Source organism: Callorhinus ursinus, unplaced genomic scaffold (assembly GCF_003265705.2).
Source record: "Callorhinus ursinus isolate GAN/ISIS: 27379988/994484 unplaced genomic scaffold, GSC_fseal_2.0 scaffold112, whole genome shotgun sequence".
Lineage (NCBI taxonomy): Eukaryota > Metazoa > Chordata > Mammalia > Carnivora > Otariidae > Callorhinus > Callorhinus ursinus.
In genome coordinates, this window is record NW_027397174.1 from 134,571 (window position 1) to 157,372 (window position 22,802).

General features: G+C 55.9%; 1 protein-coding gene across 3 annotated transcripts; it reads left to right on the top strand.

The window, feature by feature from the left end:
- The first annotated feature begins 91 nt into the window (after positions 1–91).
- On the top strand, positions 92–21,570 carry IKBKG (inhibitor of nuclear factor kappa B kinase regulatory subunit gamma). 3 transcript variants are annotated; one of them, XM_025862862.2, is made up of 10 exons: positions 92–373; positions 3,837–4,038; positions 7,632–7,843; positions 12,644–12,762; positions 14,409–14,561; positions 15,236–15,332; positions 16,198–16,341; positions 16,590–16,732; positions 16,907–16,968; positions 17,183–21,570. In XM_025862862.2, exons 2-10 carry the CDS (start codon positions 3,852–3,854, stop codon positions 17,323–17,325), a joined length of 1,260 nt encoding a protein of 419 aa, XP_025718647.1. In that variant the 5' UTR covers positions 92–373; positions 3,837–3,851; the 3' UTR covers positions 17,326–21,570. The 3 variants fall into 3 exon arrangements, with proteins under 3 accessions (XP_025718647.1, XP_025718645.1, XP_025718646.1); XM_025862860.2 differs by lacking the exon at positions 92–373 and adding an exon at positions 380–864; XM_025862861.2 differs by lacking the exon at positions 92–373 and adding an exon at positions 380–864 and having other exon boundaries at positions 12,647–12,762.
- Positions 21,571–22,802: the final 1,232 nt, after the last annotated feature.

The window sequence follows — 22,802 nt, forward strand, 5'->3', positions numbered from 1 at the left end:
TCCTCCCCTGGCGGGGGCGGGGCGGCCCAACACCCGAGAAACGACGGGGAGAGTGGGTCGCGACTCCCCAAAAAGTAGCAGGTGCTGCATATCACTAGGAACGTCCTGTGGGCCGGCCAAGGCTGGCGGACTCGGGTTCCACTCTGGAACAGCCTCTGGCACACCTCTGCGGGGTCCCGAGTGGGGGCGGGACTTGCGTGTTTTATTTCCGGATCCCACAGCTACGACACCGGAAGCCGGAAGTGTGAGTTTCGGCAGCGGGAGAAGGGAAGGGTGACCGCAGAACCCGGACTTTCTCGGAGCGCCAGGGCCCGAGGAGTGGTCGCGGCTCGCCGTTCCTGCCCTTCTCACGTCGGACCGACTCTGCTGACAGGTGTGGTCATCTTCCCGAAGACGGGGTACTATTGGTGGGCGTCCCGCTTCCTCCGAGACTCCCCCCGGACGTCCAGGCTTCCCCCTCCTGTTGGGCCGTGGCCCATTTCTGCCGCCTGCTTACAGAGCACCGGCCAAGGCGGCCCGATGCAGGAGGCGGGTTACCTTGGCGGCGAGCGGGACTGCTTCCACCTCTTCCTCTCCGCCGCCGCAGTGGAGTCTGACCACACCCCTGCTTCGTGGATGACTCTTCTAGTTCAGAGACATTTTCTGTTCATCAAACTTGACTGCATTCGAGGTTGCTAAATTCTTTGAAAAAGGCCCCAAATATAGTTTGGCAGCTACGTATCTCACTTCATGTGCCTCAGTTTGCTCACTCTGCAAAAACGATTAATGTCTACCCGACCTCAAATCGTTTCTGTGACTCGAGGATGGATGAGCCATCCTGGCATGTTCGAGGAACAGCGAGGAGGCCACTATAGCTGGAGCAGAGTGAGTGAGGGGAGAATACTTGGAGAGGAAGCAGTGAGGGGCCAGATAGTTCATGGCTTTGCATATGCCGTTTTAGGGCCTTTGGCTTTTACGCGCAGGGCAGTGAGGAACTGTGGTAGGGAACAGTGTAGAGGACGGACATGATCGAAATTACCTTTTAGGGTGATCTGGTCCCTGTGGGAAGAACAAACTATAGGGGACAAGGGTAGGAGCAGGGTGACCTGTTAGGAGGTTATTGCAGTAATCCAGATGAGTGGTGCTTTGAGCATTTTGTTGTGAAAAATTTCAAAGAGGTACAAAAGTAGAAAGAATAGCATAATAAAATCCCATGTCCCTCACTGCCCAGCTTTGACAGTTGTCAACTCATGGCCAATTTTGTTTAATTTATAGCTCTCACAATCCTCTTCCTTTATTATTTTCAATAACAGCTTTATTTTGATATAATTCTCATACCATACAGTTCACCCATTTAAAGTATACAGTTCACTGGCTTTTAGTATATTCAGAGTTGTGCAGCCATCACCGCTCTCTCATTCCAGAACATTGTCATGACTCCAAAAAACCACTTGCCTCCTTAGCTATCACCCCATTACCCCATCTCTCCCAGCTCTTAAGCATCCACCAATCTTTCTGTCTCTATGGATTTGCCTCTTCTGGACGTTTCATATACATGGAATCATACAGTATGTGGTCTTTTGTGAGTTGCTTTTTTCTTTTAGCGTTATGTTTGCAAGACTGGTCCCATCTTGTAGCATGTGAACGTACTAGATTTTGTTTACTTATCAGTTGATGGACATTTGGGTCATTTCCACGCTTTGGCTGCTGTGAATAATGTTGCTCTGAGCGTTTCTGTGTGCACATGTGCTTTTGTTTCTCTCAGATAGATACCTAGGAGTTCCCACGTTATTTTGAAGCAAATTCCTGACGCCGTATCATTTCACCTGTAAATATTTGAGCATGCATCTCTAAGAAAGGATTAAGAAACAACCACAACACCACTATCACACTTAAAACAGTTAACATTAATTGCTTAGTGTCATCAGATAGATTCTGGGATACATTACGACAGGATTTCCTGACGCATTAGATATGAGCTGTGAGACATAGGAGTCAAGAGGGACTCTGAGGTTTTTGTCACAGTAGCTGGACATCAGCTGACAATAAGGAGGGCTGTGGGTGGAACTGGCTTTTGGTCGGGAGTGCAATTTTAAGGTTAGTTTTGAGAGCACTACCAGATATGCAAGTGGAGATGTTGAGTTTGCTATGTGTCTGGAGTTCAGGAAAGAGGTCTGATTTGGGGCGTCATCAGCATGAGGACGGGGGTTAAAGCTCTGAGGCTGAACAAACTCTGTACTGGAGTGACTGTAGGTAGAGAAGAGACCCCAGAACAGAGCCCTGGGGCACCACAACATTGTGGGGTGGGTTGGTGAGGAGGATCGAGTGAAAAGATCTGAACAGGAGCAGCTAGTGAGGTGGGAGGAGAACCAGAAGAGTGGGCTTTTCTGGAAGCTCAGGGAAGGATCAGTGGCTCATCAGGTACTGCTGACGGGTTCGTGGGGGCATTCAGTGGAGCATTAACAGTTTATTCAGCGTTAAAGCTGTCCTCTCTCAGCTCAGGCCTGCTCCTGCAAGCTTGTATTGGGATCGGCCTCCTCCTCCAGGCAGTGAGTCTTCTTGGGCAGAATTTCAAAGGGCTCCAGGTAGTGCTGTCGCACATGGCCGACTTCTGTAGCTCATAAGAGAACGCAAACAGCTCTGCCTGTCTCTCTGCCCTGCTGTCTTAGGCTGCAAGCCCACCTCCCACTTTCAGATTCCTCAGCACATGTCAGATACTAGGTATCCCCTTCAGGCCCTCAGTTCCAGTGAACACTTACCAGGTTCTGAGTGGTGTCCTTGAAGCCCTTCTTAACTAGGTGGATTAATTTCCTAGAGCTTCTGTGACAGATGACCACAAGCTGAGTGGCTAAGACAATAGACCTTTATCCTCTCCCAGCTCTGGAGGCCAGAAGTCTAAAATCAAGGTGTCTTCAGGGCCTCGTTCCCTCTGCAGGCTCTAGGGGAGCATCCTTCCTGCCTCTTCCAGCTGCTGGTGGCTCCAGGCCTTCCTTGGCTTGTGGCTATGTCATTCTAGTCTCTGTCATCACGTGGTCTTCTCTGTGTCTGTTTCTCTTGTCTCTTATAAGGACCCTTGTCATTGGGGGCACCTGGGTGGCTCAGTGGTTAAGCGTCTGCCTTCGGCTTAGGTCATGATCCCGGGGTCCTGGGATCGAGCCCCGCATCGGTCTCCTTGCTCCACAGGAAGTCTGCTTCTCCTTCTCCTGTTCCCCCTGCTTGTGTTTCCTCTCTCGCTGTCTCTGTCGAATAAATAAATAAAATCTTTTAAAAAAAGGACACTTGTCATTGGATTTAAGGCCACTCTGATCCAGGATGATCTCATCTCAAGATCCTTCACTTACTTACACCTTCAAAAAAATCCTTTTTCCATATAAGATCACATTCACTGGTTATGGGGGTCAGGACGTGGACATATCTTGCTGGGGTCATCACTCAGCGGACTGCACGAGGTAAGGGGCCACCATCTTCACCCCTGCTTGGAGGTGTAGGTAGCAGGTAGGAGTCACAGCACGCTGGCACCTCCCTACAAAAATAATCCCGTAATTTCCCCTCTCTTGTGAAATTCTTAACTTCAGTTTACAGCCTGGAGATAGGTCCTAGGCAGAGTTTATAACAAGTGCTGAACCATGGCCTTTCTGACCCCACGTGTGGGCCTGCAACTCCCTTTGTAACGGGAGGATATGCCGCCTTGTAGATTGAAAAGCCTGTTTTAGCTTCCTGTTACACTTGATAAAGTGCTCAGCATTCTGCTTAAAGCGTGGCCCCGGAACTGCTGCACAGACCACACTCCTTGTCCTGCAAGGTAAGGGAATTCTGCGAGGGTCTCGTGTGACAAGTCCACTGCCTTTCTCTTCCAGACCCTGACTTGTTGGATGAGCAGGCCCCCCTGGAAGAGTCAGCCGTGTGAGATGGTGCAGCCCAGTGGCGGCCCGGCAGGGGACCAGGACGTGCTGGGTGAAGAGTCTTCTCTGGGGAAGCCAGCCATGCTCCACCTGCCTTCTGAGCAGGGTACTCCTGAGAGCCTCCAGCGCTGTCTGGAGGAGAATCAAGAGCTCCGAGGTGAGGAGGGCAGCAGGTGTGCTGAGCAAAACGTCAGCGGTCCCAGCCCTGTTGGTGGGGGAGGCTTCTTCCACTCATCTGTGCCTCTGTTTTTACTGGGTCTGGGGTGGCGGTGCACCTGAGAGCCAGCTAGTGATTCAAAGCCACCCTCCCTTTTTTTTTAAAAAATTTTTTATTGTTATGTTAATCACCATATATTACATAATTTGTTTTGGTGTAGTGTTCCATGATTCATTGTTTGTTCATAACACCCAGTGCTCCATGCAGAATGTGCACTCTTTAATACCCATCACCAGGCTAACCCATCCTCCTCCCCTCCTCCCCTCTAGAAACCTCAGTTTGTTTTTCAGAGTCCATCATCTCTCCTGGTTCGTCTCCCCCTCTGACTTACTCCCCTTCATTCTTCCTCTCCTGCTATCTTCTTCTTTTTCTTTTTTCTTAAAATATGTTGCATTATTTGTTTCAGAAGTACAGATCTGTGATTCAACAGTCTTACACAATTCACAGCGCTCACCGTAGCACATACCCTCCCCAATGTCTATCACCCAGCCATCCCATCCCTCCCACCCCCCACCACTCCAGCAACCCTCAGTTTGTTCCTGAGATTAAGAATTCCTCATATCAGTGAGGTCATATGATACATGTCTTTCTCTGATTGACTTATTTCACTCAGCATAACACCCTCCAGTTCCATCCACGTCGTTGCAAATGGCAAGATCTCATTCCTTTTGATGGCTGCATGATATTCCATTGTGTATATATACCACCTCTTCTTTATCCATTCATGTGTCGATGGACGTCTTGGCTCTTTCCACAGTTTGGCTATTGTGGACATTGCTGCTATAAACATTGGGGTGCACGTACCCCTTTGGGTCCCTACATTTGTATCTTTGGGGTAAATGCCCAGTAGTGCAATGGCTGGATCGAATGGTAGCTCTAATTTCAACTGTTTGAGGAACCTCCATACTGTTTTCCAGAGGGGCTGCACCAGCTTGCATTCCCACCAACAGTGTAGGAGGGTTCCCCTTTCTCTGCATCCCCGCCAACATCTGTCGTTCCCTGACGTGTTAATTTTAGCCATTCTGACGGGTGTGAGGCCACCCTCCCTTTTTGTTTCAGGTGGGATTCCCTGGAAATGGTATAGATTGACGTGCGGGAAGTTTATTTCGAGTTCTGTCAGGACCGACCCTGGGGGAAGGAAAGGGACAGGGAAGGGGAGGACAGGGAGCAGTGGCAGCGGGCCAGGGAGAAGCTGGACTGTAGTGCAGGCCGGCCCTGCAGGTTGCTCTGGAGCTGGAGTGACCCTTCTGAGTTGTCCCAAGTCAGGCCACCTGTGGTGGGGCTTTTCTGTCTCCATCCTGATCCGTCCTTAAGCAGCCGGCTATCCTGGGAGGGGCTGGCTATTTTGGGAGAGGCCCTGCGGCTCCTGGGAAGGGGGGGGCGTGACCTGCCCTGCGACGGATCTGTGGGGGAAGGGCTGCTTTCGGAAAGGGGGGGGTCGGTTTCTGGTGCCTGTGGTGCAGGTGTGAGCGTGGCCAGGCGGGTGGCTCCCAGAACCATCCCATTTCTGTCTTCACCACGACCTCCACCCACTCACCTGCCATGTCCTCACTTGTATGGGGAGGGGGGCAGCTTCTTCAGCTCCCAGTGGCCTGCTCCATGCCTCTCAGGTGGTTGGCTGCCCTTGGCTGGCGCACATTTGTGCCCACCCTGCGTGTGACAGCACCCTGGCCCGCCCTCTCTGGCCTTGTAATCATGCTTAGACATCTAGGGGCTGTCCTGGCCACTGCATGGTGTTGAGCAGCATCCCTGGCCTCTACCCACTAGATGGCAATAGCACTCTTCCAGTTACGCTAGCCAGCACTGTCCCTAATGTTGTCAAATGTCCTGCTGTGTTGGGGTCACATAGAGCTGGCAGTTTGGGGGTGGGGAGACAGCTCACCTTCCACAACTATGTGTGTGGCCTCTGCTGGTCCCCAGGAGGGTGCTCTGGCAAGAGGGACTTGGGGGCAAGAGTGTGGGCAGCCTGGCTTGTAGAGGGATCACGGCACCACCAGCTTCCCGCCCAGGGAGCTCGGGCTTTAGTGGCAGGTGGAGACCTTGAAGCTGTACCCTCCACCTGTGCTGCGTGAGGCATGCTGGCTCCTCACAGTGTTGGCGCTGGACATCTCCATCAGATGGCTGCTGTGTGTCCGGCCCTGGGTCAGACTCCCGGGGCACTGAAGGTGTCTGCCCCCAGCGATGCTCAGGATTGTGCCTAAGGAGGAGGGCGCAGGGGAGAGGACATAGACTTTGCTTGGAATGTTTGGGGGGAAAACGTCATGGAAGAGGTTGTGTGTACCTAGGGTAGGAGTCCATTTATGTGACATGTCCAGGAGAGGTGGATCCAGAGAGAGAAACAGATGAGTGGATGCCAGAGGCTGAGGGTGTTGGGAAAGTGATTGCAAGTGGGTTCAGGTTTCTTTTGGGGGGGATGATGGAAATGTTCTGGAACTAGCTAGAGGTGATGGGTGCATAGCTTTGTGAATACACAGAAACTACTGAATGACCGTGTACTTTAAATTAGTTGAAATGATAAATTTGATGTGATGTGAATTTTATCTCAATAGAAAGGGAAGTTGCATATGAGTTGAGGCTTAGGTGGGGGGCTGGGCAGGACTGCAACAGGTGGAGGGTGGAGGTGGTTGAGGGAAGTGTGCCTGAGGCAGGGGGCCCCTGTAGAAGGGCCACACTCAGCTTTGCTCCCCTGCAGGGGAGGAGTCACATGGGGACAGTAGAGTGCAGAACGAGTCTATGGAGCTGGGCTCAGAAGCCAGTGCGGTTCTAGTAAAAGAATGCTCCGTCGTCAGGGTTTTGACCAGAGAGTGACGTGAAGCTACTGCCCATTGCAATCTTACAGAGTTCTGTAGTTGTGAGAACCTTCGTGTGTCACCGAGCAGTTTTGTCACCCCTCCATGTTCTGCTGCTGCCTGGGGTGTCCCTGGGTGTGGGGCTCTTCTTTCCTCAGCCTCTGCTGACTGCCTGGCCTTGGCACATGCTCGCCCTTCAGCCTTTTGTGACCACTCACTGTGCCCAGATCCTGTGAGGTGGCTGTGGTTATCCCCATTGAACATGCAGATGAGGACGCTGAGGCTCAGGGAGGCCAGTCACTGGGCCACTTGAAGCCTTCTGGGCCTCCCAGGCTGCAGCCAGCCATGCCACAGGGCACTCTGCCCTGGTGGCCTTCCCTGAGTGTGCAGGTAGCTTCGGGTTTCTTGATTCTGAAGATAATGACTTTGCGCCCCGGGGCGCAGGCAGGCGCATCTTTGACCTGTGGCCAGAATACAAATGAGTTTGAGGAACTTACAGAGAAAGTGGCCTTTGGCACACACTTTTAAGTGAAGCTGATGTGTTTGGTATCTCTTTGGAGAAATTTAGGGGCTTTATCAGTAGCATAAATAGTTTTGAAAGTGTTACGCAAAGTAAGAGGAGGTGTTTCAAAGCCATCTCCGCATGCGAGCCCGCACAGGCGGGTTGGCGCCGTGATAGGCCCGGGGTGGGGTTGGGAGGCCCCCTGCCAAGTCTCAGCTCTCGGCCATCTCCTCTGCCCCCAGATGCCATCCGGCAGAGCAACCAGATGCTTCGGGAGCGCTGCGAGGAGCTACAGCATTTCCAGGGCAGCCAGAGGAAGGAGAAGGAGTTCCTCATGCAGAAGTTCCAGGAAGCCAGGAAACTGGTAGAGAGACTGAACCTGGAGAAGCTCGACCTGAGGAGGCAGAGGGAGCAGGCCCTGCAGGAGGTGGAACATCTGAAGAGATGCCAGCAGGTAGCCAGAGGGGCTGGATGGGCCCTTCCCCAGGAGCTGGGGAGCTAGGGGGTTCTGGAGACCACAGGGATGCCAGTGTTCCCCGAGGGAACGTGTGGTCAGGGCTCCCAGAGAGCACCCTCAGGCTCAGTGCTTCACTAGGAGGGCTCGCAGAACTCAGAAGAGCCGTACAACGGCTCCCGGTTACGGCTGTTATGGTCAATTACAGTGGAAGCGCCCAGGTGGGAATCAGCAAGGCGAGGAGTGTAGGGCGGGATCCAGGGGAGACCAGGCGTGAGCTTCCAAGTCCCTTGCCGGTGGAGGCGTGCGGCAGTGCCTTTTCTCCTGCAGCCTTATGTGACAACCCGCACCAGGCACGGCCACCAGGGAAGCTTCCCTGAGCGGCGCTGTCCGGGGACTTCAGTGCAGGGTCGGTCCCATCGGCCTGGAGCTCCCGCGGGGCTGAGCTTGGAAACTCAGTCTCTGCACCTGCACCGCCCCCACCCCCCACCCTGGGACGTGAAGCTGAGAGGTGTGGCCCAGGCCCTGCCAGGAGTCCCACTGTGAGCACAGACTGCCTGCCAGGGCGCTCGGGGATGAGTGTGCCAGGTTCCTGGGGCGGCCATGACAAGGGACCACAACACTGGGTGGCTGGAAGAAAGAGAAATGTATTGTCTCCCAGTTCTGGAGGCCAGAAGTCCAAGAGCAGGAGATGGGCAGGGTTGGTGCATTCTGGAGGGTCTGTGGGAGAACCTGTTCCAGGCTGCTTTCCCAGCCTCGGGTTGGGCCCGGGGTCCTTGGCCTCCTTTGGCTTGTAGACGAATCACTCCATGCCCCTCTCCGTTGTCTCATCACTTCCCTGCGTGTCTGTATGTCTCTCCTCCTCTTACAAAGACACCAGTGTCAAAGAGAAATACAGCTGGATGTTAGTTAAAGCGGTGAAAAGAGGTTTTATTTGGTAAAATTACTGACAGCAGGGGAAGGAGCGGAGCTCCACTGTGACTTGCAGAGGTGCCTGGAATTTTCCAGAGGGAGGGAGGAGGAGGAGGAGGAGGGGCTCAAGCGAAAACTCACAAAGGGTCTGTCAGTGTAAATGCGGGAGGCGAGCTGGCAGTTAGGGAAGTTAGCCTTCTCTCCTGCAGAGGGACTGGGATTCTGAGGCCCGAGTCTTCATGAGGATTCCTGTTCAAGGGAATGGTTCTCAGGTCCTTGAGAAAGACTCCTGGGTTGTAGGAGGTACATGGACATTTCAAAGGGATAGAGGAAGGGTTCACAATTGGGAACCCTCTTACCAAATGCTCTAAGGAAGGGAGGCAGGAACAGTGTTCCAGTGTTGGCTGGAACAAATTTGGCAGCATTGAACTTTCCTAGGTAGGCATGCCAATGGGTGGCTGGGTCTCCCAGGATGCGGCCCTTCGCCGCTAGAAGCTGTGTTTAAGTTTGGTCAGGTCGCCGAGTGCAGGGGTTTGGATGGAGTCAAAGTCATTTTGTGCTGATTTCGTTTGTAGTTCTCCACAGTCATTGGATCGCCTACTGCCTCCTCTTCTAGCATGACTTGATCATAACTTGATTGCATCTGCAAAGCTCCTGTCTCCACATCAGGTCCCATCCACATCCACAGGTACTGGGGGTTAGGATGTGGACATATCTTTTGGGGGCCACCATTCAACCCATCCCAATCTTGAACAGGTAGACTCAGTGCTCTTTGCTAAATGCCTTCAGAGCATCTGTCCGTGCGGCCCTGGGGGCTCCTCTCCACTTGCCCTGGCTCGTGTGATGGGATGCTGGTCGCACAGCTGACAAGTCCAACAGCAGTGGGTGTCAGAGTGGACATGGCTTCAGGTTGCTGGTGGCAGTGTCAGTTGGTGCCACTACTTTGAAAAACTATTCAGCGTTTTTTTCTTCAGGTTGCAAATTCGGGTTGCGCCCGACTCAGCAGCCTCACCGCAGGTGCGCATCTAAGAGCAGCTCTTCTTCGTTAACCGGCGCCAAAACCTGGGCACAGTGCAAGTGCCCATCACTGGAGAAGCCAGTAGAACCATAGGCTGGAAGTTTTTTAACAGCTTTACTTGAGATAAAATTCACATACTTTAAAATTCACCCTTTTACAGTATCCATGGCTTTTTAGTATATTCATAGACTTGTGTAACCATTGCCACTCTCTGGTTCCAAAACATTTTCACTCCCCCCCCCCAAGAAACCCCATCCCCATTAGTCATCACTCTGCATCCTCTCCCTCAGCCCCTGGCACTCTCCAGTCTGCTTTCTGTCTTTGGGTTTGCCTCTTCTGGACATTTCATACAAATGGAATCATACAATATGTGCCCCTCACATCTGGCTTCTCTCACCCAGCATACATATTTTTGAGGTTCATCCATGTTGTAGCATGTATGAGCACGTCATTCCCTTTTACGGCTGAGTGATAGTCCGGTGTATGGAAGTAGCGCATTTCACTTATCTGTTCATCAGTTGATGGACACTTAGGTCATTTCAACACTCTTCAGCTGTTGTGAGTAATGCTGCTATGTATTTCTTTTTTTTTAAGTTTAATTTATTTAAGTAATCTCTACACCCAGTGTGGGGCTCGAACTCATGACCCCAAGATCAAGATTCACATACCTCTCCGACTGAGCCAGCCAGGTGCCCCCAGTTAATGCTGCTATGAAAATTTGTGTGTGGACCTGTGTTTTTGTTATCGGGTAGATACCTAGGAGTTCCCACATTAATTTGAAGCAAATCCTAGACACTGTAAATATTTCAGCGTGCATCTCTAAGAAAGGGCTTAAAAAAGACAACTCAATACCACTATCACACCTAAAATAGTTAACATTAATTGTCTGGTGTCATCGAATAGACACAATATGTTGTGCCATCAATATATTTTGACAGGATTTCCTGATGTGTTAGATGTGAGCTGTGAGACACACAGAGGAGTCAAGAGGAACTCTGAGGTTCTTGTCCTGGTAGCTGGAAGATGGATTTGCCATCAGCTGACAAGAAGTAGGGCTGTGGGTGGAACTGGCTTTTGGGGGCTGTCAAGCATGCAGTTTTGAGAGCACAGCTAAATACCCAAGTACACATGTTGATGTGACAGGCCAGGTGGTGGGGGGTATTTGCGCTGTTCAGTGGGGAGACCTTCACTGAGGTGCGTTCCAGTCAGGACCAGAACACAGTGAAGGGCTGAGCCATATGGGGTATCTGGGGAAAGCATGTTTTAGAGGAGGGGAGAGCAAGTGCAAAGGTCCTGAGGCAGGGACTTGCCTGTCATTTTCAGGGAACACCAAAGAGGCAAAGATGGCTGAAGCTGTGTAGAAGTGGCTAAGGAGTGGGCGGGGAGAGTCATGGTAGGGGCTGGTTATGTGGGCTTAGTAGGGCTAGTGGAAGGATTGGGGCTTTGACCCAAGTGTCACAGGGACCGTAGGGGCTGCTGTGCTAGTGTGAGGCATTATCTGGTTTCCTGTAGACTGTAGAGTATGGGGGGGGGGTGGTGTTATGAGGTTAAATTGTGTCCCCCCAAGAGAAATGTCCACATTCTAAACCCTGTACCTCAGAACGTGATCTTATTTGGAAAGAGGGTCTTTGCAGAAGTAATAAAGTTAAGATGTGGTTATACTGGATTAGGATGGGTCTAAATCCAGTGATCGCTGTCCTTGTCAGAAGAGAAACAGACGCCAAGACACCCAGGGAAGACGGCCATGTGATGATGGAGGCGGAGATTGGGGTGATGCGTTTATGAGCCGAGGAGCGCCAGGGACTGCTGGCCCATACTTCCCCCCAGGCTCCTCAGAAGGCACCGACCCTGCCCACACCTTGCTCTCGGACTTCTGGCCTCCAGAACCGGGAGGCAGTACATTATTGTTGTCTTAAGCTCCCCACTTTGTGATTCCTTCTAGAAGACCCAGGAAACCTGTAGGAACAGGTGCAGGAATGGAGGAGGAGCCCAGGTGGAAGTCATTGCAGCCCTGGTGAGGGCTTCTGACCGGAGTGGGCCCTGGCCCACGGGGTCTGCTGCCAGGCATAGGTGATGTGGAGGTACGGGGCAGGTAGCTGGAGAGCTAAGCCGGGGCTCTCGAGAAGAGTCTGTCGTGGAGCTGTGAATTTGGGAGCTGTCGGCCTGCGGGGGTACGGCGGGCCTGGAGACCAGACCCGCGCACGGAGATGCAGAGGAGAAGGGAAGGAGTGGCGGGCGTGGTGTGTGCGTGTGCACAGGAAGCCAGGACAGGGGCGTGGAGTACGGGAGTAGCGGTTGCTGTGGCGGGGGGGGGGGGGGGGGGGGGGGGGGGTCCGGCTGTGAAGGACTGAGGCACCGACTCTGGGTTTGAGCGGCCTAAGGTCGCAGGGGACCTGGTCTGGACAGCTGGAGAAGGGAGACCGGGCATCAGGGGATTCGGACAACTCTTGAATTTTGTCACTGGTAGAGAGGCCTTCTGGAAAGTGGCAGTCCGTCTCATCTCTCCTGGTGGCCTTGGCTTGCGGAGGGGAGCATGTATTTTGACACCATCATCTTTAGGTCTAACCTCCCTGAGCATCTGCTGGGCTCAGTCCTCATGGCCTGCTCGTCAGCCTCATGAGACTCGAGGCGACTCTGTGCCCCTGTGTCTGCAGGGATGAGGAGGGGTTTGGGAATGTGGGGTCACGGGACAGTTGCCTGGCTGGGGCTTGGGAAGCTTCCAGAGGTGAGCGCGGTGGTTCTGGGGGCAGGAGAGAAGCCCTCCGGTGACGTGTCTTAGTCCCTGCCCACCGCCCTGGGGCTTGGGGATGCCAGGGGTGGGCAGCCGGCAAGAAAGTGTTACTGACAGGAAGTGGCTTTTTTTCATGCAGCAGATGGCTGAGGACAAGGCCTCTGTGAAAGCCCAGGTGACATCCTTGCTGGGGGAGCTCCAAGAGAGCCAGAGTCGTTTGGAGGCCGCCACCAAGGAGCGGCAGGCTTTGGAGGGCAGGTGAGTGGGAAGGGAAAGGCCTCGGGGGCCGCCGTTCGGGTACCTGGGGAGAGTGAGGCACCTTAGGAGCCCCTGGCGGGTTCCTCTGCGAGAGGTCAGCTGTGGTGATCGCAGGAAAGGGTTTCCCGCCTCCCAGCGGGAAGCAGGTGCTCTGCGTAAAGCACCCTGTTGTGCGAACAGTCCAGGCCCAGGGACCACCCTCAGTAGGCAAACCGTCAGGCTCTTTTCTGGAAAGTGGGGTTCCCGTAAGTGGGATGATTGGGTCAGAGGGCACAGATGTTTCCTGGGCTCTCAGGCCGCCGGGCTGCTGCCCTGCAGAGAGAAAGGCGGGCGCAGCTCTGCCGGTGCGGTGGGTGCTGAGGGTGCGTTGGGCGGTGTCCCGGCTGCCTTCCTGCCTCAGGAGGGGAGGAGGGGCGCGGGCGGGAGTTCTCCGCCGTCAGCGATGCGCGAGACCGTGTGCACGGGCTTCCGTCTAGAAAAGAGAGTGTGAGGCAAGGCATCGTTCGGCCCCGGGCTCGTGGCCCTCTTCTGTTTTCCCCCGTGTACTCTTCTGTGCCTCCAGCTTTCTAAAATCACGTGCACCCTTTTTAGGACAAATCGGTGTCTTTTCTGCCTGTCTTTTTCTGTGTACATGAAAGAAACAGCTGGAGGCAACTTTGGGGGGTTCCGGCCCTGCGCGGACCTTTACGTGGGCAGCGTCCTTTGGTGCCCCTTGCCCCGGGGGCCGGCCATGGAGATGCTGAGCTGGACAGCTCGGACACAGAAGCTTTGCTTGCACCTCAGGGCATTCGGTGTGGCCACTGGAAGAGCTTCCTACGTCATACACGCGGAGGCCCCCTGAGCCTTGGGCCTGTCCTGTTGCAGTGGTACTCCCCCTTGTTCCAGGGCCCCGGGCAGGCGGCAGTCCCATCTGGTGATGACGACGTCAGATCACAGATGGAGATGTGCTCAGTGTGTTCGGACGGGTGCGGAGAAACAGCGAGACCAGTGACCATCCCCAGGGGCCCCCGCCCCCCCGAAGCGGCCACCATCGCCCCTGCGGTGGGGACCATGCGAGGCCTTGGGCCAGCAGGATGACACGGCTGGAGCCTGGGCCTGGAGATCTGGGGAGCTGTGGGGAGAAGATAGGAGAGCGGAGTTCGGAGACTGGGGGCTGTGGGGCTGTATGGCTCATGGCGTGGGGGGGGGGGAGGGGGCGGGGCAGCCATTGCCGTCACCCAGCCAGGCGGGTGGGAGGCTCCTCTTCCGGGTGTGTGCATTTGGGACTGCAGCTGAGCCCTTGAGATGGGTCAGCTGCCTTCCTGCCGCTTCTAGAACAGGGACTGGGAGGGAAAGAGCCGCTCCCAAGCTGGCTCTCTGTGCTTGTCCCATCCATGTCCGGTAACAGCGCTTCCGCCCTGACAGCCGACAGCCTCTTCCTCTCTCACACGGAAGTGGCTCTGCGTTGGCGGGACGCTCAGAACTATGCCCCGCTCCTGTGCCCGCGCTCTCCCCGCAGACCGCGGAGCTCCTAGCAGCCCCCCTCCCCGCCGCCGGCTTCCACCTTCCTCCTGCTCAGTGCGGCGGGGATCCTGTGGGCACCCCCGGCAGGCCCGTCCCCGTTCTGCTGGGGGCCCTACCGTGACCGCCCCCTTCCCCTGTGCCAGGGCCCGAGCTGCTAGCGAGCAGGCCCGGCAGCTGGAGAGCGAGCGGGAGACGCTGCAGCAGCAGCACAGCGTGCAGGTGGACCAGCTGCGCATGCAGAGCCAGAGCGTGGAGGCGGCCCTGCGCATGGAGCGCCAGGCTGCCTCGGAGGAGAAGTGAGTGGCTTTGTGCCCGCAGGAGGGACAGAGACCAGAGGGCCCTCAGTGACTTTCTAGCTGTCGGGGAGCCCTTCCACGGACGGTCCCCGAGCGTGACCACACCTAGACGATCCATCTTTGATCCGATAATGTGTGCTCTCCACATGTTGACAGCATCCGGTCCCAGACCCTGCGTTGCTTTCGTTGGCATGCCTTTGAGTCCTCCTTTCATTTATTTATTTATTTTAAAAAGATTATTTATTTATTTATTTGAAACAGAGAGAGAGAGAGAGAGAGAGAGCGAGAGAGAGCGAGCGAGAGAGAGAACACAAGCAGGGGAAGAGGGAGAGGCAGGCTTCCCGCGGAGCAGGGAGCCCAATGCTGGACTCAATCCCAGGACCCTGGGATCAGGACCTGAGGCGAAGGCAGATGACTTTTTTGAAGAGCACAGGAGAGTCCCATCCTATTATAAACGTTCTTATTTTTAAACGTGTTAGTCTTAAGGAAAAGGATGCTAACCATGTAGTGAAGCCTGCCTTAGCGCTGATGGCCTTTAAGGCACAAATGCCCCCTGGAAGCCCCCTTCTGGTTTGTGGACATGACAAGAACGAGGAGGGTGGGGCTGCAAAGCAGAAACGCTGTGGCTGGAGCAGGACAAGGTTGTTTCTCCAGCAAAGGCTCCTCTTCCTCAGGCGGAAGCTGGCCCAGCTGCAGGTGGCCTATCACCAGCTCTTCCAAGAGTATGACAACCACATCAAGAGCAGCGTGGTGAGCAGTGAGCGAAACCGAGTGAGTATGGTGGGCATGTACTCGGGACTGTCTAGGACTGACTTGCCTTGGTTCCTCTCCCTGCAGCCTAGAAACAGAAGAGCATGGGGCCTGCTTCCCCAAATTTACCACTATGGGAGCTCGGGTTCTTACATGAAGACTTGACAGAATGGGATTTGGGGAGGGATACTTGACTTGTCCTGGAGCTTTGCCAGCGTCGCAATGTGACAGCTCAGGGCAGGATGTGGGGAGACCGGGATCCTTGGGCTGTGCTGCTTGTGGGCTGCAGTCGACTAGGCTGGGCCTCTGGATGCTCCCTCTGTGGGCCGGGAACATGCTTGTCTCCACGGCCAGTCCCTCCTGCCAGCCTGGCTCCTGGCTCTGATTTCTCAGAGCCAAGGTAAGGCCCAGAACGCTCCTCTCGCACTGTTCAAGGTGGCTGCGAGTCCTCTTTTGGTTCTCATCAGACCCGTACTGGGTGCAGTTTCTAGTGATCACATTTTAAGGAGGATGCTGTCAAACACGAGCGTGCCCAGAGGAGACTTGGAAGGGCGGGGTGTTAGTGCGGGAGCAGCTCAGCACGGAGGGGATGGCCTCAGAAGGAAGTATGGCCCTGTTCCTTGAAGCGCTGGAGGCAGGCTGTCTGGCTGGGGAATCTGGGAAAGGAGTGTCGGCCTGGGTGGGAAGTTGTGCCCCATGACCCCAGAGGTCCCCTCCACCCTCTGCCTTTCCTGTGTCCTGCCCGCGCTGACAGCCTGTGGTTGGCGTTACTCCGGCACCGGCCAGCCAGGGCGCGTCTTTCATTGCTTTTGGTTCTTCTCACCTGGAGTAGCAGCTCACCCCGGGCCAGCTTGAGCTCCCTCAGTACCCCCTTGCCCATGTCTAGGGAATGCAGCTGGAGGATCTCAGGCAGCAGCTCCAGCAGGCCGAGGAGGCCCTGGTGGCCAAACAGGAAGTGATTGACAAGCTGAAGGAAGAGGCCGAGCAGCACAAGATTGTGATGGAGACTGTCCCGGTGCTGAAGGCTCAGGTGAGGGCGCTCCTCTGTCGCCTGCTGGCCCCGGGGCCTGGTGCGTCTCTGGCGTCAGTTTGCGGTGGCTTCTCGGAAGCTCTTGGAGCCCCCTGTGCTGTTCCCTGACCTCTCAGTGCACTTGGGGCTGGCCTTCTCTGTGCCACGGGCTCTGGGAGGGCGGGGCTCTCCCTCGTCCCCCAGCATGGAGTGTCCAATGAATGGCCAACAGCTGGTGGGCGTGCCCCTGTCTTGGCTTTGTTTGCCAGGCGGATATCTACAAGGCCGACTTCCAGGCCGAGAGGCAGGCCCGGGAACAACTGGCGGAGAAGAAGGAGTTCCTGCAGGAGCAGCTGGAGCAGCTGCAGAGGGAATACAGCAGGCTGAAGGCCAGCTGTCAGGAGTCGGCCAGGTGGGCCTCGGAGTCCATCCCCATGAGGAGTGGGGCCAGGTGCCGCGCGGGTCTCTGGTAGTGACCGCACTGCTCTGTTGGGCTACGAGCTGGCCCTCCCTCTCCCCTCCCCCTGCCCTGTCCTTCCACTGGCTCCATGTGCACTGGCTGATTGGGTGGTTTCTCTTTTCCAAGGATTGAAGATCTGAGGAAGCGGCACGTGGAGGTCTCCCAGGCCCCCTTACCCCCCACCCCAGGTGAGTGAGCTGTAGGAGGAGGGCTGCAGAGGGCAGGGTGTTAGAGAAAGTGCCATCTCAACTCACCAGAGCTGCTCTCCCAAGTGTAGTACCCCCTCTGGGGGGGGGGGGGGAGGGGGGCAGAGGGGAGGAGCTAGTGCTGGTGACCCCAGTGGTCGGACGGCACGGTCCTATCAAGTCTCAGTACTTTCTGCTGCCTCCCCTCTTTCTCCAGCTCACCCCTCCTTTCACCTGGCCCTGCCCAGCCAGAGGAGAAGCCCCCCCGAGGAGCCGCCTGACTTCTGTTGCCCCAAGTGCCAGTATCAGGCTCCTGATATGGACACCCTGCAGATACATGTCATGGAGTGCATCGAGTAGGGGCTGCCTGCGGGGGACCAGCACAGGACAGCGCGCTCTGTGCTTTCCCGCCTGCCCGCTCCCGACTTACGGGCTGGGTGACAGAACGGGCCACTTCTGTGAGCCCCACGAGCTAGCTCTAGGACCTTATGCTTCAGCTCCCCCATCTGCTGGTTTGCCTCTGTTAGGGTACAAGGAACCCGCTAGGCCTGATGCTCTGCCCTTCTTCTTTGTGCCGTCTGCTTCAACCGCTTGCCTCTGGGGCTCCCTTGCTTTCCACCTCCACGGGCAAAGTCAAGAATCGAGGCCAGGGCTCTCCCAGAACTTCTCGAGCCAACACAGGCAGAAGCCTTTGCTCGCATGCGAGCTCCCATGCGCCGTGGCGCCAGGGCCCTTGTGGGCCATGTGGTATGCCGTGTGGAGGCTGCGCCGCCAGTAGATGTCGGCTGTCCACTCGTGAGGAACATTTGGGTTGTTGCCACTCTTGTGTCGTCACAAAGGATGCCGCAGCGAACGTCCCTGTGCATCACTTATGGCTATCTCTGGGTCGGATTCTTAGAAGCCGCACCACTGAGCAGCTGCAGACGGGTTAGATGGGCCAGCGCGTTGTCCCTGCTTCCTCAGAGCCTTGCCCGCGGGAGGGGTGTCCGGCCTGTGGGCTTTGCCCTCTGTCAGGCATGTGTTTCTCTATTCCGAGTGAGCCCGAAGGGCCTTTTCCAATTCTGCTTAATGGCTTGTTTGTATTTTCTGCCCGTTTTTCTGTTGGGCTGTTAGTCTTTTGTTCCTCAGTGTGTTTGAGCTCTTTGGTCATTAGTGGGATCGGCTCTTGTGTACGATGGAAATTGCAAGTATCTTCTTTCACTCTGACTTGGACTTGACGTTGGTCATCTAGGCGCGGCCACGCTTCTCCACCTTTCCTTCACTGCTTTGGGTTTACCGTGGTTGTGACCGGCTCGTGGCTTGACGGGGAGATGCTTCCCCCATGTACGCTTTCCCTTTCCTTCTCCCAACACCACAGCGTGCTGCTGTCCTCCCTGAGCGCGCTGCTGCCCAGCGTGAGCGGTGGTGGCCGTGTTTCCATCACATTCCAGAAGCTTGTGATGCTGTTCCCCGCACCAGCCCCGTATGCTCCGGCCTTTTGAAGGGAAGCCACTTGGTGATGATTGGAAGGTTATGAGCACTAGAGGGCTCCTTACTGTTGTTTTGCAAGATTCTGGACGTTTCCTTGATGTCCAAGCCAAGGGCATGAAGCCTGTGGTTGTCAGGAAGGGATGTTGGAAGTGGAGGAAGAATGCCCCAGCCTCGCCCGGCCCTCCTCCGTCTTCCCCTGGTTGGGAATGGGGTGTCGCTGAAGACAGCCCGGCTGGCGGCCTGCTGCGAAGACGAGCCTGGGCCGGGGGCTTGCCTGGTGTGTATAGGAGCGGGGGAGCCCCTTCTCCATTTCCTGGAGCCCAGATGTCTAATCACAGACGATCGTCCTTTGGGAAGATGTTAAAGGCACAAACAGGCCCCCCACTTCCGGGTGCTGCATCCCAATCCTGATCCTGTAGTTTTTCTGCAAAACTAAAGAGCACCTTCAGTTTTGGGGGGATGTACGAATTTCCCATGGCCACTGTAACAAATGACCGACTTGGGGGCGTAAAACGACGGGAATTCATTCTTTCGTGGTTCTGAAATCAGGGCGGCAGGGTTGGTTTCTTCTGGAGGCACTGAGGGAAAGTCAGTTCCGGGCCTTTCTCCCAGCCTCTGGGGGTGGCCCTTGGTGTTCTTGGCTCCATTCTCTGCCACCCCACTCTCTGCCTCCGTGGTTACGTGGCCTCTTCTTCCTCCTGACCGAGTCCTCTCTTCTTGTCTCTTATAAGAACACCAGGCCCTGGATTTAGGGCCCACCTACATCGTCCCGGATGAGCTCATTTTGAGAGCTTTATCTTCCTTACATCCACAAAGACTCTTTTTCCAACTCAGGTCATTTTTTTTATTTTTTCCCTATTTACTTGGCAGAGAGAGAGAGAGAGAGAGAGAGAGAGAGGAGAGAGAGAAAGAGCGCACAAGCAGGCGGAGAAGCAGGGAGCCCGCGGGGAGGCCGATGCGGGGCTCGATCCTATGACCCTGGGATCATGACCTGAGCCGAAGGCAGTTGCTTAACCAACTGATGAGCCACTCGGGTGCCCCTCCAACCCAGGTCATAGCCCCAAATTCTGGGCATTAGGACGTGCCTCTATCCTCTGGGCCGCCATTCAGCCCAGCACGGGGCTATCTTCCGGAGCGCACAGACTAGGAGAGATGCGGGTGAGGACCGGTGTCTCCAGGCCCGGCGGCTCCGTCGGAGGGGCTTGTTTCCTGGGGTGATGGTGGCCACTGGGCTGTGGAGACACTGGGCGCTCTGTGGGAAGGAAAGCTGGTTTGGTGCGGGGCGGGCCCTCGCAGGCGTGGGGACTGCTGCTCCTGAGGACATCCCGACTCCAGCTGGCCACCGCCGCCAGGGCCAGCAGCCACGGGCAGGAGGAGGGGAAGGAAGGCTGCGGGCTGCGGTGGGACAGAACCGTTGGACCGACCGGTGCCCTGGGTGACAGCCACCAGCTGCGTAGGCATGGGCTTCGTGCTTTACCAGGAGAGTGGACAAAGGCCCGGGGGAGCCCTCCTCTGACTGGCTTCCTCCTCGGGAAGGATGTTGGGAGGGAGAAGATGAGCCCCCGGAGTGGTGAGGGAGGCAGCCGTTCCCTTCCTGGGGTGCGTTCCTCAGGTTCTGGCTTTTACTGATGTTCGTGCCTGGGCCCCGGGCCAGCTGAGTCAGGGTCTGGGTGCAGGACCAGGCATTGGCTGGGAACCGCTGCCCTTCCGAAGCTTCCCTTCCTGGGGTGCCCTTGCTCCCTGCCTCCTCAGAGCACCCTGTGGGACCAGCTGTACACTAGACACCCAGGACTTCAAACCAGGCCATTCACTTAGAAGGGAGGGATTCTGCTTTTCTCCCCTTCTGGCTTTACCTAGATCGGGCTTCCAGAACAAGTGGTTGGGTCCCTTCTGTGAGGGAAGCAGCCTGCCTACCCAATGAGCAGTGGCCCCTTGACCTTCACAACCCCGGGTTTGGGAGGCAGAGACAGAGAGCTGGAAGCGCATCCCGCTGAAACCTGTGTCATTTCTTGTTGCTCATACGACGTTTCTTGTTGCTCATACAACAGTATTTCTTGTTGCTTGTACAACGATAGTTCTTTTAAGAAAAAAATTTTTTTTTTTTTTTTTTTTTAAAGATTTCATTCATTCATTTGACAGAGAGAGACACAGCGAGAGAGGGAACACCAGCAGGGGGAGTGGGAGAGGGAGAAGCAGGCTCCCCCGCGGGGCAGGGAGCCCGATGCGGGATGCGGGGCTCGATCCCAGGACCCTGGGACCACGACCTGAGCCGAAGGCAGACAGACGCTCAGCGACTGAGCCGCCCAGGCGCCCCTTAAAACTGTTTCTTTTCTCATTAACATATAATGTCTTACTTGTTTCGGGGGCACGGTTCTGTGATTCATCAGTCTTAACACAATTCACAGCGCTCACCATGGCACATACCCTCCCCAGTGCCCTGTCCCCCAGCCCGCCCAGCCCTCCCACCCCCCACCCCCCACCCCTCCAGCAACCCTCAGTTTGTTTCCTGAGGTTGAGAGTCTCTTAACGGTTTGTCTCCCTCTCTGGTTTCGTCTTGTTTCGTTTTTCCCTCCCTTCCCCTATGGTCCTCTTGTCTTGTTTCTCAAATTCCGCCTGTCAGTGAGATCATAGGATACTTGTCTTTCTCTGATTGACTTATTTCGGGTAGCGTAACACCCTCTAGGTCCATCCATGTCACTGCAAATTACAACAGTATTTCTTGTTGCTCATACAACAATGCGTGCCCTCTGTTACCCGCTGGCCAATGCTTAAGAGGAATCCAGGTGACCAACAAAACAAGCACAGTAAGAAAGCATTTCTCCCTCGCTAGTGACTAAAACGCAGACTCCAGCTAGACGAAAAGTGATGTGAAACAAGGAACAAATGGAGACTGGCGCCCTGCCGGCAAGGTGCAGGGGGGACGGGCCTGAGCTGCACCCCCGCATGGGGGCCGGTTTGGCAGGGCGGAGCAGGCGTGTGCAGGAAGCCTCCTCAGCGTGCTTGGCTGGGAGAGGCAGCCAGGTGCACATGGTGACCGTGGCGTCGGAGAGGAGCTCGCTCTGTCGCATGTTGATGTGAGAAAAGCCAGCAGGCAATGATGTATGAAGTGTGACCCACAATAAAAAAGTAAAAGCAGCCTGTGCACACCCTGCTACCGTTTGGATGGATGTGGGTGGTGGGCTTGCCGGCGATTAAGGTTTCCTTTTGTATTGATGTCGTTCCTAAATGGCTGTAATTTTGCGTGGGTTCCTTCGGGCCGCAGAGCACGCATGTAACGTCGGAGTCGGCTGAGGAAAGAGCGCACCGGTCCGGGACCGTGTGTCAAGGGTCGACTTGACGCTTCTGGGGCCTCTCTGCTGGGGGCTGCTCCGGCACGGTACCACAGGCCGGGCGGCTCAACCAACCGAAGCGCCTCGTGCCCCCGTTCTGGAGGCCGGAAGGGCAAGAGCCGGGAGTGGGCAGGGTCGGTCCCTTCCGGGAGGGAAGGAGCCGTTCCAGGCCCGTGTCCTCGGCCCGTGGACGGCAGTCATCTCTCTGTGTCTGCCCGAGGCCTTCCCTCTGTGCGTGTCTGTTCCCAGTTCTCCCCTTTACATAAGGACACGCAGTCCTGCTGGATTCCAGGGGCCCACCCTCGGGACCTCGTGATTAACTGTCCCCCCGGTAAAGCCCATGCCTCCCAATAAGGTCACGTCCTGAGGTCCTAGGGCTCGGGAGGCCCCTTTACATAAGGACACGCAGTCCTGCCCACGTTGCTTCTTGGGGTGGGGGGCCCACATTTCAACCCATGACACGGTGGGTAGCCCAGCCGTTTTATAGGGGCCCTGAAACAGTCCCGGGGAGGCGGCCCGCCGTCGCCTCCCTGAGTCTGCAGCCCCAGCCTGCACTACGAGTAGGAGGCCTTCCACTGCCCGCTGACCATTGACACGTTAGAAAGGTGACGGGGCGGAGCGGGCTGCGTTGGCCGAGGCCTGGGTCCCGCAGCGGGCTCTCAGGAGTCCGCACGGAGCTGCCCATTCCGGCGCCGGCGCGGCGCTGAGGCGGGGTGAGCGGCGGGCTGCGCCTCGGGGAGGGGACGGTGGGCGGCCTCCCCGGGACTGAAGGCCCTGCTGCCGGCTGATGGCCGCCGGCCGACCGGGCCTGTCGGAGCCTCCCCGCCTCCACATCTGTAAAGTAACATCAAAGCTTTGGCCTCCGTGTGAGTAGCTCCTGAGAGCTGGCTGTCCTTGGCATACTTTTCCACAACAATGGACGGAGAAGAGGAAATCAGACCGGTTTCAGTAGCAGTGCCTTTCGGGACGGGGGTGTGGCTGCCTCCTGGTTTCTGTGGGTTCCCCAAGATTCTTCTCTGTACCTCCTCCTCTGAAGCC

Excerpts from the sequence above, each read along its gene's own strand:
- IKBKG (XM_025862860.2), top strand. The coding sequence starts at position 730 with ATGTGCCTCAGTTTGCTCACTCTGCAAAAACGATTAATGTCTACCCGA. Across the intron at positions 4,039-7,631 it reads GGAGAATCAAGAGCTCCGAG|ATGCCATCCGGCAGAGCAAC; the intron begins GTGAGGAGGGCA and ends CTCTGCCCCCAG. Across the intron at positions 7,844-12,643 it reads ATCTGAAGAGATGCCAGCAG|CAGATGGCTGAGGACAAGGC; the intron begins GTAGCCAGAGGG and ends TTTTTCATGCAG.